The 18556-nt window shown below is 36.8% G+C and overlaps 1 protein-coding gene across 7 annotated transcripts in view; it reads right to left on the bottom strand.

Annotated features, from left to right (window-relative positions):
- The window catches only part of PPHLN1 (periphilin 1), a 153774-nt gene that overhangs the window by 46324 nt on the left and 88894 nt on the right, over nt 1-18556 (bottom strand). For all 7 annotated transcript variants that reach the window (XM_032347920.1, XM_032347918.1, XM_032347916.1 and 4 more), the window contains 2 exons: nt 18251-18367; nt 787-927 (listed from right to left, as the gene is read on the bottom strand). In XM_032347920.1, the coding sequence (XP_032203811.1) occupies nt 787-927; nt 18251-18367 (258 nt within the window). The remainder of the gene's footprint in view (nt 1-786; nt 928-18250; nt 18368-18556) is intronic.

Genomic DNA, 18556 nt, shown 5'->3' with positions numbered 1-18556 from the left:
ACTATACTGGGGGAAAAAACACACTTGTACTGCATGTTACATGTTATAAAACCCTGACAAATTTTATTGAGTTCATTTAATCCTCTAAAGTGATAATATACTATGAGGCAGATAATATTTACACATTAAAACATTTTTAAATTTTGCTAAGTATAATGAGTCCATGTGACAATTTAAAAGAAAATGGTTTTAAATCTCAATAGGTAAGACAAAGCCTCTAAACTTATTTCATTGAAAAAATATATTTCACACTGCAGTAAAATATAGCTAGACAGTTCTGACCTATAAATATTCTTTAAGCAACCCATTTAATTAAAAACAAGATTCTAACTTTTCAGAATGACACCATAAAATCTATGTACTTATCCTTCACTTTTTCTTCATTATTTGAAAAATGCATAAAAGTAAAATGAAAAATATAAATATCTGTAATCCCAATATTCTAAAATAACATCTGCTAATATTTTGGTATATTTAAAATTTCTTTCAGCCCATTCTTATTGATTTTAATAGTTTAAAATTGCTTCATACTAGCAAGCATACTGATATTCTCTAAATAGAGTTTGTTTTTTATTGAAAAAATAAAAAGGTAAACAGGAATAGGGGACCAAACTGATCAATATTACTGTGAAATTGAATCAAACAATTTTTAGTTTCTTACATTCTAATTTGAGAATCATGCATGAAAAACAAAATGAAATACACGTATTCAATAAATACTTTAACTACCATGTGCAAAGTGATAGGAACAAAAGATGATGTACTTAAAGAAGATTAAATTCTCACCTGTTCAATCTCTTTGGTTTTTGATGCTATTGCTTTAGAGCGACTGGTTAGCTGACTGTCTTCAAATAATTCTATGCCATCTGTTGCATTTGACTCAGGCTCCTCTGGCTGGTCAATAAACAATGGTGCTGTGGATCCTGCCTTCAAAAAAAATTAGAAATCTTTAATTACATATAGCACTGAAGATGAATGCGTAGAGGCACTAATTGGTACAACATATCAAGAGAAAGTGCTAAATTCAACCGGTTTTAAGAAAACACTTTCAACTTCGCCATGCATAATGAGCATATGTGAGGAGGGCCAAAGAGGAAATGACAGTTACTTTTAAAATTTTAGGTAAGACAAAGCATCTAAGCTTACTTCATTCCAAAAATTATATTTCACACTATATTAAGGTACAGCTAGAAGGTTCTGTTCTATAACTATTCCTTAAGCAATCTATTTCAGAAACACTGAAGAGAAAAAGCCTAATTGGAAGAGATCGGCACACATAAGCATATTAAAAAAGCACATGGAAAAGGGCTCTACTTTAGGAAGTTAAAAATACCTTGCTCCTACAGCATAAAAATTTATTGAAATCACCGAGAAGAAAAATCCCCAAAGCAATAATAATCACTTCTATTTCATAGCAATAATTCATTAAATACATAATCCCACAAAAAAGCTCACAGCTGACTACTATACTTTCCAATAACACTTTTGTAGGAAAGATAAAAACTTTAAAAAAGTGAGGGAAAACAATTATTTAACTATACTCATTTGTTTATTCAAAAATTTACTGTGGGGGTTCCTGGGTGGCTCAGTTGGTTATGCATCTGACTTCAGGATCCTGGGATGGGGGGGGCGCCTGGGTGGCTCAGTGGGTTAAAGCCTCTGCCTTTGGCTCAGGTCATGATCCCAGGGTCCTGGGATCGAGTCCTGCATCGTGCTCTCTGCTCAGCAGGGAGCCTGCTTCCTCCTCTCTCTCTGCCTGCTTCTCTGACTACTTGTGATCTCTGTCAAATAAATAAAGAAAAATCTTAAAAAAAAAAAAAAAAAGGATCCTGGGATGGGGCCCTGTGTCAGGCTCCATGCTCGATGGGGAGTCCACTTCTCCCTCCACCCCTGCCACTCCCCCAACTTGTGCTGTCTCTCTCTCTTAATAAATAAAATCATTTAAAAAAATTTACTGTGTGACATTTACAGCAGCATTATCTATGATAACCAAATTATGGAAACAGCCCAAGTGCCCATCAACTAAGGGATAAGGAAGATGTGGTGTGTACACACACACACAGGAATATTACTCAGCCATCAAAAAAAATGAAGTATTGCCACACACAGTGACGTGAATGGAGCTGGAGTATATTATTCTAAGTGATGTAAGTCAGTCAGAAAAAAGACAAATGCCATATGATTTCATTCATATATGGAATTTAAAAAACAAAATAAAAGAGCAAAGGAAAAACAAGAAAAAAGAAAAAATAAGAAAAAGATTCTTAACTATAGAGAACTGGTGGTTACCAGAGGGGAGGTGAGTGGAGCGATGTGTTAAACAGGTGATGGAGATTAAAGAGGACATTTGTTGTGGTGAAGACCGGCTGATGCATGGAAGTACTGAATAACTATTTTGTACACCTGAAGCTAATATTACACTGTATGTTAACTAACTGGAATTTGAATAAAAATTTTTAAAAATTTATTGTGTGATAGAGATAGGAAGGTGACGGCATAGTAGGAGGACCCTAGGCTTGTCTCAACCCACAAATTCAACTAAGTAACTATCTTCCTAAAGACTCCAGAAATCAACATGAAGACTGGCAGAATTTTACAACTAAAGGTAGAAAAGAGGCCATCCTGAAGAAAGTAGGAAGTGCAGAAATATGGCTTTAGAGAGAAAAAACGGATGGTGACTACTACAATAGTGGAGAAGGGTGAGAGACAGACTAACACACAAGAGTGTGGCTGGAGAAAACGAATCCCGCATAGCAACTGGCTGGGAAGCAAGAGGGGATGAATTCCACTGAGTTCTTGCAACCAGTGGCCCCTAAAACCTGGAATTCTAAAGGTCAGTGGGCTTGGCTAAGGGAAATCCCCCAGGCACTGGGGCTGGTCTTGGAGAGAAGGTGGGACAAACTGCCCGCATACATACAGACTAAAAACAGTGATCTGAAGAGTGCCTGGGGCACAGAGTGAGGAGGTTATTCCTTCATCTTGGGAGTGTGTCCCAGAGAGGCAGTGTTCATGGAGAGAACCCTCCTGGAACAAAGGAACATGTAGTCACCATTTCCTTCTCCAGCCCCTCAGCATAAGCACAGAGCCACCTGTGGGAACCAGTGCAGTGCCAACACTCCCTATTTAACTTGTTTACACCAAGGCCCAACCCCCCTTCCTCCAACAGACACACACTCTGGTAGAACTGCCCTTCCTAGTCACCCTGGCCTCAGTTCCAGCATGGTAGGCACCCTTGCCATTAGACTGGCCCAAACCCTTGCCTACAGACCCAGGAGTCTGTCTCCAGACAGACCCAGGAGTTTTGCACAGCCTCATCTCTGGCTACAGTGGTGACAGGTCTCATTTCACAAGCACACCAGAACACATCAGGTTAAAACATACCACGTTCGAGCCAAGGGCAAAACACCGCCCAACAGACAAAGACAGTCTCTCCAGAGGACTGGCCTGAAGGATAAGAGGCCAAGAAAAAACAATGGAGCACACACAGCACACACTGGAGAGACTCATGGAAGTGCCAGGCCCTAGGGAACAGGGGACATGACACAGCAGGTCACTACAAGACCTCTTCTTCATAAGGCCATTACCCTCAAGAACAGAATACACAGGTGACTTTCATAAAACACAGCAACAGACACAGAGACTCAGACAAAATGAGAAGACAGAGAAATCTGTCCCAAATAAAAGAACAGGACAAGGTCACAGCCAGAGATCTAAGCAAAACAGGCAGAAGTAACATGCCTGATGGACTATTTAAAACAATGATCATAAGGATACTCACTGGTCTTGAGAAAAGAGTGGAAGACATCAGCAAGACCCTTAACATAGAGATGAAAAAAGAAAAAATCAGAGATGAAGAGTGCAATAAGCAAGATATGATCGATAAAATGACAGCAGGCTGGAAGAGGCAGAGGAATGAATTAATGAGGTAGAAGATAGAATAATGGAAAGTAAGCAGATGAACAAAAGAGGGAAAGAAGAATTATGCAAAAAAGAGACTTAGGGAACTCAGTGACTCCACCAAATATAAAAACATTCACAATATAGGAGTACCAGAAGAAGGAGAGAGAGAGGGAGAGAAAAGGAGACAGAAAATTTATTTGAAAGCTAATAGCTGGAAACTTCCCCTAAAGTGTAGAAGGAAACAGATATTTAGATCCAAGAGGCACAGACAAAGCCCAAGAAAATCAGCAAAAGCAGATCCACACCAAGACATGTTATAACAAAAGTGGCAAAATGTACCAATGAAGAAAAAATTTTTAAAAGCAGCAAGACAACACAAGACAGTTACATACAAGGGAAACCCCATAAGGCTACCAGGGGATTTTTCAGCAGAAACTTTCCAAGCTAGAAAAAAGTGGCATGCTATACACAAAGTGCTGAACAAGACAAATCCAGAGCCAAGAATACTCTATCCAGCAAGACTATCATTCAGAAAAGAGGGAGAGATAAAGAATTTCCCAGACAAACGAAAACTAAAGGAGTTCATGACTACTAAACCAGCCCTGAATGAAATTTTAAAGGAAACTCTTTAAGTGGAAAGGAAGACCAAAAGTGAAAGTATGAAGGAAGGAAACAGAAAAGCACTAAAAATGAGTATTTTTGTTAAAATATCAATCAAGAAACACAAAGTAAAAGAATGTAAAATATGACAACACATGAGTAGGAGTAAAGAATGGGTTCAAACTTAAACAACCATTGGCTTAATACAGACTGCTATATGCAGAAGATGTTATATTCAAACCTAATGATTCCAACAAAAAGCACTAATAAATATGCAAAGTATAAAGAGAAAAAATTCACATATATCATTAAAGAAAACCATCAAAACTATAATAGAGAAAGAAAAGGCTCAGAGAAAATCTTCAGAAACAACCACAAAACAGGTAATAAAATGGCAATAAATACATATCTATCAGTGATTACTCTGAGTGTAAATGGAATGTAAATCAACAGACACAGGGTGACAGAATGGATAAGAAGACTCATTTATATGACTCATTTATATGATGCTTACAAGAGACTCACTTTAGACCTAAATATACTTACAGATGGAAAGTAAAGGAATGGAGAAACATTTATCAGGCAAATGGATGTCAAAAGAAAGCCAGATTAACAGTATTTATATCAGCCCAAATAGACTTTAAAACAAAGACTGTAACAAAAGACTAAAGATGATATGATGATACTACACAATTATAAAGGAGACAATCCAACAAGAAGATATAACACTTGTAAATATTTATGCACCCAACCTGGGAGCACCCAAATACATAAAATAGTTAATAATGAGCATAAAGGAACTAATCAATAATAATACCATAACAGTAGAAGATTTTAATACCCTACAATGGCTTTGAATGACACACTGGACGACATAGATTTAACAGATATATTTAGAACATTCCAACCTAAGAGAGCAGAATACATATTCTTTTCACGTGCACTTGGAACATTCTCCAGAACAGAAAACATACAAAAGAAGGTCACAAAAGAAGCCTCAACAAACTCAAAAGCATAAAGTCTATTTGGACTATAATGTTACAAAACTAGAAGTCAACCACAAGAAAAAAATCTGGAAAGAACAAAAATACATGGAGGTTAAATAATATGCTACTAAACAATGACTGGGTCAAGCCAGAAATAAATTAAAAAGTACACAGAAACAAATGAAAATGAAAACACAATGGTTCAAAAGCTTCAGGATGCAGCAAAAGGGGTTCAAAGAGGGAAGTATATAACAATACAGGCCTACCTCACGAATCAAGAAAGCTCTCAAATAAACAACTTAACTTTACATCTAAAGAAGCTAGAAAAAGAAAAACAAACAAAACCTAAAAGCAGCAGAAAGAAAGAAGTAATATTCTAGCAGAAAAAAATGATACAGAAACTAAAGAAGCAATAGAACAATGAAACCAGCTATTTTTCTGAAAACAAAAAAATCACTGAAATTGATAAACCTCTCGCCAGACTTATCAAGAAAAGGGCTCAAATACATAAAAGTCACAAATGAGAGAAGAGAAATAACAAACAACACAGAAACACAAACAATTACAAGAGATTATTATGAAAAAGTGTATGCCAACAAATTAGACAACCTAGGAGAAATGGATAAATTCCTAGAATCATAGAACCTACCAAAACTGAAAAAGCAGGAAAAGAAAAAATTTGAACAGACCGCTTACCAGCAAAGAAATGGACTCCATAAACAAAAAACTCCCAAAAAACAGAAGTCTGGGACTGGCTGACTTCTCATGTGAATTCTACTGAACATTTAAAAGAGTTAATACCTACTCTTCTCAAACTATTCCAAAAACACACAAGAGAAAGGAAAATTTCCAAATTCATTTCTAGGAGGCCAGCATTACCCTGATATCAAAACCAGATAAAGACACTACCAAAAAAAAAAAAAAAAAAAAAGAGAGAGAAAGAGAGAGAGAGAGAGAAATACAGGCCAGTATCTCTCATGAACATAGATGCAAAAAATCCTCAGCAAAATACTAGCACACCAAATCCAACAATATGGTTTTAAGATTTTATTTATTTATTTGACAGAGATCACAAGTAGGCAGAGAGGCAGACAGAGAGAGAGAGAGGTTTTCACAAATCTGAATTATAAGTTTTAAGGGATCTAATTAAACTGAAAACCTGACTCACTTAAGAAAGAAAGGGTTAGAAATCAGGGAAGATGTCACCATAGGAAGCATCAGAAATCTGTCTCCCAGTGTAAATAACAACTGCACTGGCAAACTTGAACTGATGCAACTATTTTGGAACTCTGGACTTTTCTGAAGGCTTGTAACTTCCAGCAGACAACATAGATGGTAAACTGAGGTTTACTTCAGCTCTCAGCACAATAGCAACTACCCATCCCCATTCTCAGCCACTTGGTGGGAAGGTACCTATGTTCCTTGACGCAGCTTGCACATAGCTTACAGGAGCCAGGCTAGGCAAAAAGGAGCCCGTTTTCCAAATATCCAGAGTCTGTGCTCTGATCACTGACTGTTGCTTGTGATCAGAAAACGGTGGATAGCCATTGTTGTTATATCTCTTACTATTATTGCAAACCCCTCTCATTATAGCCGAAGTGACCCTGGGAATTAAGGGACTGGTACCGTTTTTCCTTTATTTTTCACTTCTTTCCCTTTTTGAAAGCTAGATGTTAATATTAGGGCATTAAAAAAACAAAAACAGGGGCGCCTGGGTGGCTCAGTGGGTTAAAGCCTCTGCCTTTGGCTCAGGTCATGATCCCAGGGTCCTGGGATCAAGCTCCACGTCTTACACCCAATTTATGCCAGCACACAGAGACCATACAATAATATAAAAGCTGGGGGTGGGGGCAGGGAGAAATCTTGTTTCCAGAATTACCAGTTATTAAGTTCAAATGCACAGTGTTCAACAAAAAAATCACAAGGCATAAAAGAAACAGGAAAGTAAGGCCCCTTGAAGGAAAAAAAATAAACCAATATAACTGTCTCTGAAAAATACCTAATGGTAGGTCTGTCAGAAAAAACTTTAAAACTACTGTCTCAAATTGCCCAAAGAATTAAAGAATGATGTGAAAAAAAGCCAAGAAAATGATATGTGAACAAAATAAAATACAAATGAAGAGACAGAAAACCTAAAAAGAAACCACAAATAAATTACAAAGCCGGGGCACCTGGGTGGCTCAGTCGTTAAGCATCTGCCCTCGGCTCAGGTCGTGATCCCAGGGTCCTGGGATCGAGCCCCACATCGGGCTCCCTGCCCTGCAGGAAGCCTGTTTCTCCTTCTCCCACTCCCTCTGCTTGTGTTCCCTCTCTCACTGTGTCTCTCTGTCAAATAAATAAATAAATAAAATCTTTAAAAAAAATAAAATAAAAAAAATAAATTATAAAGCTGAAAAGTATAATAACTGAAATGAAAATTTTGCTAAAGGGATCAAAAGGCAGAATTGAGTAGACAAAAGAAAGAACAGTGAATGTGAAGACAGAAACACAAAAATTATAGTCTGAAAAAAAAAAAGATTGAATAAAAGTGAACAGCCTAAGGAATCTGTTGGGACACCAGCAAGTGGGTCAACATATGCATTGTGGGAGATCTAGAAGAGAGAAAGCAGCAAAAAATATTTGAATAAATAATAGTTTTAAACTTTCCAAATTTGATGAAGACTTGAATATCAACATCTAAGAAGCTCAACAAAACCTAAGTAAGATGAACTCAAAGATGCTCACACGAAAATACATTACAATCAAATTTTCAAAAGACAAAGTAAAAGAGAATACTGAAAGCAGTGAAAAGCAAACATCATATACAAGGGAAATTCATGAAGATTAGCAGATTTCTCATCAGAAACTCTGGAGGCAAGATTACAATAGACCCATAATCAAAGTATGGTTGACTCTGAACAATACGGTAAAGGGCGGGGGCAACCACCCACACAATCAAGTCCCTGTATAACTTTTGACTCTCCAAAATCTTAATAGCCTAATATTAATCAGATGCCTTAATGATAACACAATCACTATATATTTTGTATGCTATATGTATTATATATTGCATTCTTAAAATATCTAACCTTTTCATAATTTTGGGGGTATTTCTATGCTATACAGTTTGTCTGTGAGTCTTTTTAAATTGTTGCAAATCTCCAAAAACGTTTCCAACACATTTACTGAAAAATATCGACATATAAGTGGACCTATACAGTTCAAACGTCAACCGTAATAAAAGAAAAACTATCAACCAAGAATTCTATATCTAGGAAAATTGTCCTTCAGAAATGAGGGAAAATTTAAGACATTCTCAGATTAACAAAAACTGAGGGAAGTTATGGTTACTAAATCTGCCCTGCAATAAATGCTCAAGGGGATCCTACAAGGATACTACACAGTTATTCAAAGACTTCTGGAGAAATAAAGACCTCTATAAAAATAATTACATAGGCAATTATAAAAACCAGTATTATTGTACCAATGCTCTGCAACTGCACTTTTTTTTCTTTTGTTTTCTACACTGGATTTAAGAGACTAATAAATTTAAAGAACACTATTAGTGTAAAGGCTAACAGTACTGCAGCATGCCTCGGTGGCTCACTCATTAAACTTCCAACTCTTGATCTCAGCTCAGGTCTTGATCTCAGAGTCATGAAGTTCAAGCCCTGCACTGGGCTCTCTGGTGGGTGTAGAGCCCACTTAAAAAAAAAAAAAAGAAAAAGAAAAAGCTAGTATTACTATGACTCCAAATTTTGTTTTCTAGATAACTCAAGAGACTACTGCATTTAAAAGAAATATTAGTTTATGTTTTGGGGCACAAAATGTATAAAAAGATATAATTTTGTGACATCAAAAACTAAAAGGGGTAGAGATGGAATTGTAGAGGAGCAGAGTTTTTGTATATTATTGAACTTAAACTGATATAAATACAAATTAATGTATAACCTTAGGATAAAAATGTAATCCTTGTGGTAACCACAAAGATAATACGCACGGAACATGTACAAAAAGAAATTAAGAAAGAATCTAACATTTCACTACCCGTCCCCCACAAAATCAATTAAACAAAAGAATATAAGAATGCAGGAAATGAGGGACAATTACATGGCAGGTAAAAAACAAATAGCCCAATGATAGAAGCCCTTCTTCTCAGTAATTAATTAAGTTTCAATGGATTAAACCCTCCAATCAAAGGACAAAGATTGGCAGAACAGATAAAAACACATGACCCAACAATATACTGTCTACAAGAGACTTACTTCAGACTCAAAGACACAAACATGTTGAAAGTAAAAGGATGGAAAAAGATATTCCATGCAAATAGTAACTTAAAAAAAAGTAGGTGTGGCTATACCAATATCAGTCAAAACAGACTTTAAATCAAAAAATGTTACAAGAGACAAGGTATTATATATTAATAAAAGGTTCAATGCAGCAAGAAGACTTAACAATTACAAGTATCTATTGACCTAATGACACAGCATCAAAATATATGAAGTAAAAAATGCCAGAACTGAAAGGAGAAATAATAGTTATACAGTAACAGTTGAAGACTTCAGTACCCTTATCACAATAATGGAAAGAAAAATCAGATAAAAGTAAGGAAACAGAGGACTTAAACAAGACAATCCACAAAGTAGATCTAACAAAGGTCATGCTATCCAACAACAACAGAATATATTCTCAAGTGCATGAGACAGTATTTCAACAGACTTAAGTATAAAGCCATATATAAAATGTCAATAAATTTAAAAAGTAAAACTGGAAAATTCATAAAATTGTGGAAATTGAACAACACAATTTTAAATAAGCAATGAGCCAAAGAAGAAATCACATGAAAAGTAGGAAAATACTTAGAGACAAAGAAAGTGAAAACACAATGTATAAAAACTTAGGAGAAGCAGCAAACCAGTGCTAAGAGGGAAATTAATGGCTATAAACACTTATATTAAAAAAACAAGAACAGGGCGCCTGGGTGGCTCAGTGGGTTAAGCCTCTGCCTTCAGCTCAGGTCATGATCTCAGGGTCCTGAGATCGAGGCCCGCATCGGGCTCTCTGCTCAGAAGGGAGCCTGCTTCTCCCTCTCTCTGCCTGCCTCTCTGCCTACTTGTGATCTCTCTCTCTCTCTCTCTCTGTTTCAAATAAATAAATAAAATCTTTAAAAAAAAAAAACAAGAACAAACTCAAATCAATAACCTAACTTACAACTTAAGGAACTAGAAAAAACAGAACTAAACCCAAAGCTAGCGGAAGGAAAGAAATAAAGATTAGAGCATAGGTAAATGAAATAAATAGAAAACGAGAAAAAAATCATGGGGCACCTGGGGGGTGTCCCCAATTGTTAAGTGTCTGCCTTCAGCTCAGGTCATGATCCCAGGGTCCTGGTTGGGATCGAGCCCCGTATTGGGCTCCCTGCTCGGCAGGAAGCCTGCTTCTCCCCCTGCTTCTGTTCCCTCTCTTGCTGTGTCCCTCTCTGTCAAATAAATAAATAAAATCTTAAAAAAAAAAAAAAAAAGAAAGAAAGAAAAGAAAAAAAAAAATCAAAGAAATGAAAAGCTGGTTCTTCGAAAAGATCATGATTGACAAACCTTTAGCTGGAAGGACCAAGGAAAAAAAAAGAGAAGACTCAAATTACTAAAATCAAAAATGAAAGTGCGAACGTTACTACCAATTGTATAGAAATAAGGATTATTAAGAGAATATTATGAACAACTGCATGCTGACTAACAGGATAAATAAAATGGACAATTCCTAGAAATACAAAACCTACCAAGACTAAGTCAAGAAGAAATAGAAAATCTAAATAGACTTGTAACTTCTAAGGAAATTGACATCAGTAATCAAAAATCTCCCAACAGGGCGCCTGGGTGGCTCAGTGGGTTAAGCCTCTGCCTTCGGCTCAGGTCATGACCCCAGGGTCCAGGGATCAAGGCCCGCATCGGGCTCTCTGCTCAGCGGGGAGTCTGCTTCTCCCTCTCTCTGCCTGCCTCTCTGCCTACTTGTGATCTCTCTCTCTCTCTATTTCAAATAAATAAATAAAATCTTTAAAAAAAAAAACTCCCAACAAAGAAAAGCCATGAATCTAATGGTTTCACTGATAATAAGCTCTCCCAAAAATTTAAAGAACTAATATCAAGCCTTTTAAAACTCTTTCAAAAAAACTGAAGAGGAAGGAACACTTCCTAATTCATTCTAAGGGGACATTATTACCTCGAAACCAAAGCCAGACAAAGACATTACAACAAAAGCTACACAGTCCCTTAGGAACACTGACGCCAAAAATCTCAACAAAACACTAGCAAAAAGCATTCAGCAGCATATTAAAAGGATTATACATCATGCACAAGTGGGATTTATTCCTGAAATGCAAGGGATAGTTCAACACAGGAAACTTGATCAATGTAATACTCTACATCAACAGAATGATGGGGAAAAATCTACACAATCACCTGAATTCATATGGAAGAAGCATTTGACAAAATTTAACACCCTTTCATGATGATACTCAACAAACTAGGACTAGAAGTAAACTGCATAATAAAAGCCATATATGAAAAACCCACAGCTAGCCTCACACTCAATACTGAAACACTGATCTTTCTTTAAGATTAGGGCCAAGGCAAGGATCCCTGCTTTCACCACTTCTATGCAAAACAGTACTGGGAGTTTTAGTCAGAACAGTTAGGGAAGGAGAGGAGAGAGGAGAAGGGGTATGCAAATTAGAAAGGAATAAATAAAATTCTCTTTTTGCAGATATGACCTTATATGTAGAAAACCCTAAAGATTACACACACACACACACACACACACACACACACACACACTATAAATGAATTCAGCAAAGTAGCAAGATACAAACTCAACAGGTAAAAATTAACTGCATTTCTGTAGATGAACAACAAAATAATTTAAAAAGTAAATCACAGAAGAATTCCACTTACGATAGCATCAAAATGGACAAAATTTAGGAATTAACCAAGGAGATGAAAAATTTGTATAATGAAAACTATAAAAACACTGCTGAAATAAAACATAAATGAAAACACATCCTATGTGCACATACTGCAAAGACTTAATATTATTAAAATGTCAATAATACCCAAAGCAATATACATTTTCAAGGCACTCCCTACCAAAATACCAATGCCATTTTTTACAGAAATAAGGAAAAAAAACCCTCTACTAAAATTCATAAGGAATCTGAAGGGACCCAAGATACCTAAAATAAGCCTTGAAAAAGAGCAAAAGCGGAAGACCTACACTTCCTGATTTCAAAACTTACCACCAAGCTACTTTAATCAAATCAGTGTAATACTGGAATAAAGACAAACATATAAACCACTGGAATAGAAAAGAGCCCAGAAGTCACATACATGTTAAATGTTTTTTAACAAGGATGCCAAGACCATACAATGGGAAAACTACACCCCTTTCAACAGATGATACTGAAAAACTGGATATCAACATGCAAAAGAATGAAGCTGGACCCTAACACCATATATAAAACTTAACTCATAATGGAACAAGGACCTAAATGTAGGACCTAAAATAATAAAACTCTTAGAAGAAAACACAGGACAAAAGCTCTGTGACTTTAGATTGGCCACTGATTTCTTCTTCAAGACATCAAAGGTACAGGTAACAAAAGAAAAAATAGAAAAACTGGACTTAATGATTAAGCTTAATGCTTATCAAATAGCACTATTAACAGAGTAAGAAGGTAGCCCACAGAATGGGAGAAATATTTGCAAATCATATATCTGATAAGGGATTAGGTATAGAATATATAGAAAACTTCTAAAACTCAACAACAAGGAAACAAAAAAATAAGCAATAGACTTAAATACACATTTCTTCAAAGAAGATATATGGAGGGCCATTAAGCACAAGGGAAAACATCACTAGTCATTAGTGAAATGCAAATCAAAACTATAATGAGATACGACCTCACACCCATCAGGGTGGCTACTAGCCAAAACCCAGAAAACTGTAAGTGATAGCGAGGCTGTGGAGCAATTACAAACTCTTGCGTACTGTTGGTGGGAATATAAAATAGTACAGTCATTGTGGAAGACAGTATGGAAGTTCCTTAAAAAATTAAAAATACAATTACCATATGATCCAGGAATTCCACTTTTTTTTTTAAGTTTTTTTTTTTTTTTGACAGACAGATCACAAGCAGGCAGAGAGGCAGGCAGAGAGAGAGGATGAGGAGGAGGACAGGCTCCCTGCTGAGCAGAGAGCCCAATGCAGAACTTGATCCCAGGACCCTGGGATCATGACCTGAGCTGAAGGCAGAGGCTTTAACCACTGAGCCACCCAGGAGCCCCCAGGAATTCCACTTCTGAATACATATTCAAAAGAACTTAAAGCAGGGTCTCAAAGATATTTGGATATCCATGTTCATAGCAGCATTATTCACAACAGCTAAATGTAGAATCAATCCAAGTATCTACTGACAGATGAATGGATAAGCAAAATGTGGTACATACACACAATGGAATATTACTGAGCTTCAATAAGGAAGAAAATTCTGTGATATGCTACAACATGGATGACCCTTAAGGACATTACACAAACTGAAGGAGCCAATCACAGACGATAAATACTTACAATTCCACGTATATGAGGTACTTAGAGTAGTCACAATCTTAATGTTAGGGAGAGATGGGGTGGCTGGGTGATGGACATTGGGGAGGGTATGTGCTATGACAAGTGCTGTGAATTGTGTAAGACTGATGATTCACAGAACTGTACCCCTGAGGCAAAACTGGAAAAATAAATATTTAATCTCTCTCCAGTCATAAAAATAAACCTACACAATGTTTCTGAAGTACATGGACGATTACTTAAGTAACTTACAGAAAGAACTGCATGGCTGGCTCAGTTGGTAGAGCATGTAGCTCTTGATCTCAGTGTTGCTTTGTTTGAGCCCCAGGCTGGGTGTAGAGATTCCTTTAAAAAAAATCTTCAGGGGCGCCTGGGTGGCTCAGTGGGTTAAGCCACTGCCTTCAGTTCAGGTCATGATCTCGGGGTCCTGGGATCGAGTCCAGCATCAGGCTCTCTGCTCAGCAGGGAGCCCGCTTCCCTCTCTCTCTCTGCCTGCCTCTCTGTCTACTTGTGATCTCTCTCTGTCAAATAAATAAATAAAATCTTTAAAAAAAAAAAAAATCTTCAGGGCACCTGGGTGGCTCAGTTGGTTAAACATCTGCCTTCAGGGGTGCCTGGGTGGCTCAGTCTGTTAAGCAACTACCTTCGGCTTGGGTCATGATCCCAGGGTGCTGGGATCGAGCCCCACATCGGACTCCCTGCTCAGCGGGGAGTCTGCTTCTCCCTCTGCCTACTGCTCTGCCTACTTGTACTCTCTATCTGTCAAATAAATAAATAAATTTAAAAAAAAAATCACCTTCAACTCAGTTCATGATCGCAGGGTCCTGGTATCAAGTACCACGTCAAACTCCCAGCTCTGCTTCTCCCTTTGCCCCTTTCCCCACTCATTCAATCCCTCTCTCCCTCTCAGATAAATAAAATCTTTTAAAAAAACTTTTTAAAAAACCCCATAAAATAAAAATACTGTCACAAGTACATTTAAACAAACACACACACAGTATTATACCAATCTCTTTCCTAGCACCAAAGTCCTTTTTTCCTTCCAGTTTATTCTATCAAATCAGATACAAGTTTTCAGAATCAAAGTCAAAATTCTATTTCTCAAAAAGCATAGATCACAGAAAAGAGTAACTATGTAAAGACTGACAGAGAACAAAAGTTACTATCTGAGCAAAATGTTAATAAATGACAGGTGGGATTAGGTTTTTAAATAAAAGAAAATCATAAAAATTTCCCAAATGCTTTATTTCCAGTATAAGAAAGTATCAAACTAACTTGAAAAACATTGTAGACAGTGCTATGAAATTGACGTTGTTGCTCAACATTAATGATGTATACCCTGTAACAAACATATCAAAGAGATCTCAATCCTACCCTCACTTACCTTGCCTTTGGTTCAACAAAACATCATGGCTGACCTATCATCCCACTTACAGATTCTTACTGTTTTTTACTTATTAATTCAAAATAAAAAATAACAAGGTTAAAAAGAAAGTCTTTCTAGACTCAATGTCACTGACTATTAAGACTCAAGATCCACTCAAGCAATAAATAAAATATTTAAAATCTGGGGAAGGTTGATAGTGAGGAGTCTTGTTTTCTTTTTTTCCCCCAATTAAGAGGTATAAAAATGATGGGGAAGATGAATATATCTTTTTAAAAATGTTTTATTTTTTATTAACATATAATGTATTATTAGCCCCAGGGGTACAGGTCTGTAAATCGCCAGGTTTACACACTTCACAGCACTCACCATACCTAGCACATACTTTCCCCAGTGTCCATAACCCAACCACCCTCTCCCTATCCCCCTCTCCCACCCCACCCCCCACCGCAACCCTCAGTTTGTTTTGTGAGATTAAGAGTCTCTTATGGGGGCGCCTGGTGGCTCAGTAAGTTAAAGCCTCTGCCTTCGGCTCAGGTCATGATCTCAGGGCCCTGGGATCGAGCCCCACATCGGGCTCTCTGCTCAGCGGGGAGCCTGCTTCCTCATCTCTCTGCCTGCCTCTGCCTACTTGTGATCTCTGTCTGTCAAATAAATAAATAAAATCTTTAAAAAAAAAAAAAGAAGAGTCTCTTATGGTTTGTCTCCCTCCCAATCCCATCATGTTTCCTTTTTTCCTTCCCTACTCCCCAAACCCGCCACTTTGCCTCTCAACTTCCTCGTATCAGGGAGATCATATGATAATTGTCTTTCTCTGATTGACTTATTTCACTAAGCATAATACCCTCTAGTTCCATCCACGTTGTCGCAAATGGCAAGATTTCATTTCTTTTGATGGCTGCATAGTATTCCATTGTATATATACCCCACATCTAATTTATCCATTTATCTGTTCATGGACATCTAGGTTCTTTCCATAGTTTGGCTATTGTGGACATTGCTGCTATAAACATTCGGGTGCACATGCCCTTTCAAATCACTACATTTGCATCTTTAGGTTAAATACCCAGTAGTGCAATTTCTGGGTGGTAGGGTAGCTCTATTTACAACTTTTTGAGGAACCTCCATGCTCTTTTCCAGAGTTGTTGCACCAGCTTGCATTCCCACCAACAGTGTAGGAGGGTTCCCCTTTCTCTGCATCCTCGCCAGAATCTGTGATTTCCTGCCTTGTTAATTTTAGCCATTCTGACTGGCGTGAGGTGGTGGTATCTCATTGTGGTATTGGTTTGTATTTCCCTGATACCAAGTGATGTGGAGCACTTTCTCATGTGTCTGTTGGCCATCTGGATATCTTCTTTGTAGAAATGTCTGTTCATGTCCTCTGCCCACTTCTTGATTGGATTATTTGTTCTGTGGGTGTTGAGTCTGATAAGTTCTTTATAGATTTTGAATACTAGCCCTTTATCTGACATGTCGTTTGCAAATAGAAGATGAATATATCTTAATAAAGCTTCTTAACTGGAGAGTATTAAAACAAACAAGAAAGTGATATTTTCGGAAGTTTTTAAGTACTCTGAAAAAAATTATCAGCTTTCCAAAACAGCAATTTTGAAGTATACAGACCTATTATTATTATTAATATAAAAACCACTATTCTAAGTATTTAGAAAATAAACAAAATGGCCCTATAAATTCCTTTATTGTTCATGCTTTTAAATAGTGCTGGAAAGGTGCCAAAAAGGGACAGCTAGATGGTGTTGATATAGTCACTCAAGAATATGTATAAATACCTACCATTACAGGTACAACAACAAGGAAATCCTGCCCTATTTGAGAATAATTGATACCTAAATGACAGATCAGCATTTTAAAAAAGAGAGGCTTTATTTGTGTATGTACTGATAGGGTCTGTAGTGGTTTGTACTTTCTATGAGCCATGTACATTAGTTATTTTGGAAAGGATTTTTGCAGGTACATAAAGATTTATGTAGGTATATACATTTTATATCAAATTCTAATGCTGGACCCATTTTATTAAAGGACATTCTATAAAAGGTATCTTAAAATGTTTTGAAAAGCCAGAAATCTTCAAATCTACATAATCTATCATGGTATAGAGATTTATATATTCTCTGCCCATCATACTAAAATAATCCCTTTAGCACCATGCTAATGAAACATCTATATTTCCCTGTGAGAGATGTGCTAGGTTATATAGAAAAGTCTGAGTTCATTTTCAAATGCTTTAATGCAAAAATTCATAAACAGTATTCTATGGACCCAAAAATGCTCTCATCTTTTGGTACTCAAGACTCATCAAAGATCACCATTAACTCAAACAATGTGTCATCTCATTTCTTGGGATATTTATAAGATAATTTGCATAGAATATAAAATGTGATATAAATATAGCCCAAGATCAAACATCTAAATAGATTTTTATTCTGAATTCACTGGTTTATGACCAGGGGCTTAGCATGATTTCTAGAGATACTTTTAACAGCAAAAACCATAAAAGGATAAATAATGCATTTTCCTTATATTCCCTATTTTTTCTATTCTATCAGTTCTAAACTACTGGAGAAATTCAGGTATAGTTCAATTACTGAACTCAGAATCATTCATATTCATATTATTACTCTGTGTGGCAAATGTTTGTAATCCATGAAGCTATTTTCTCCAGGTTTATTTTAAAGTACTAGAACAAATCAAATATTTCCCACCCATAATTTAAAACCCAGACAAAATTCTTCATGCGAAACATCAAGGGGAAATTATGGCTTACCTCATACTCAATTTCAGGTAAGTTACTCTCATCTGCCTTCTCTAGCTTCTCAGCAGCCCACTTGCTTGCAGCCTCAGCAAGTTCCTTTTCAGTTAGCCTACTGGGTTTGTCTAACACCTAATAAAAATGAAAGAACAGTTCTATTACAATTCTCAAAAGCATTTAAACTTCCAATACATAAAGAAGTATATCCCAGGAGCACTTGGGCGGCTCAGTCGATTAAGTATCTGACTTCACCCAGGTCATGATCCCAAGGTCCTGGAAGTCAAGCCCTACACAGGGCTTCCAGATCTGTAGGGAGCCTGC

This window comes from Mustela erminea, chromosome 6 (genome assembly GCF_009829155.1).
Source record: "Mustela erminea isolate mMusErm1 chromosome 6, mMusErm1.Pri, whole genome shotgun sequence".
In the NCBI taxonomy this organism is placed as follows: Eukaryota; Metazoa; Chordata; class Mammalia; order Carnivora; family Mustelidae; genus Mustela; species Mustela erminea.
Note: the sequence above shows the minus strand (reverse complement) of the source record. Positions and strands in the feature narration are given on the sequence as shown.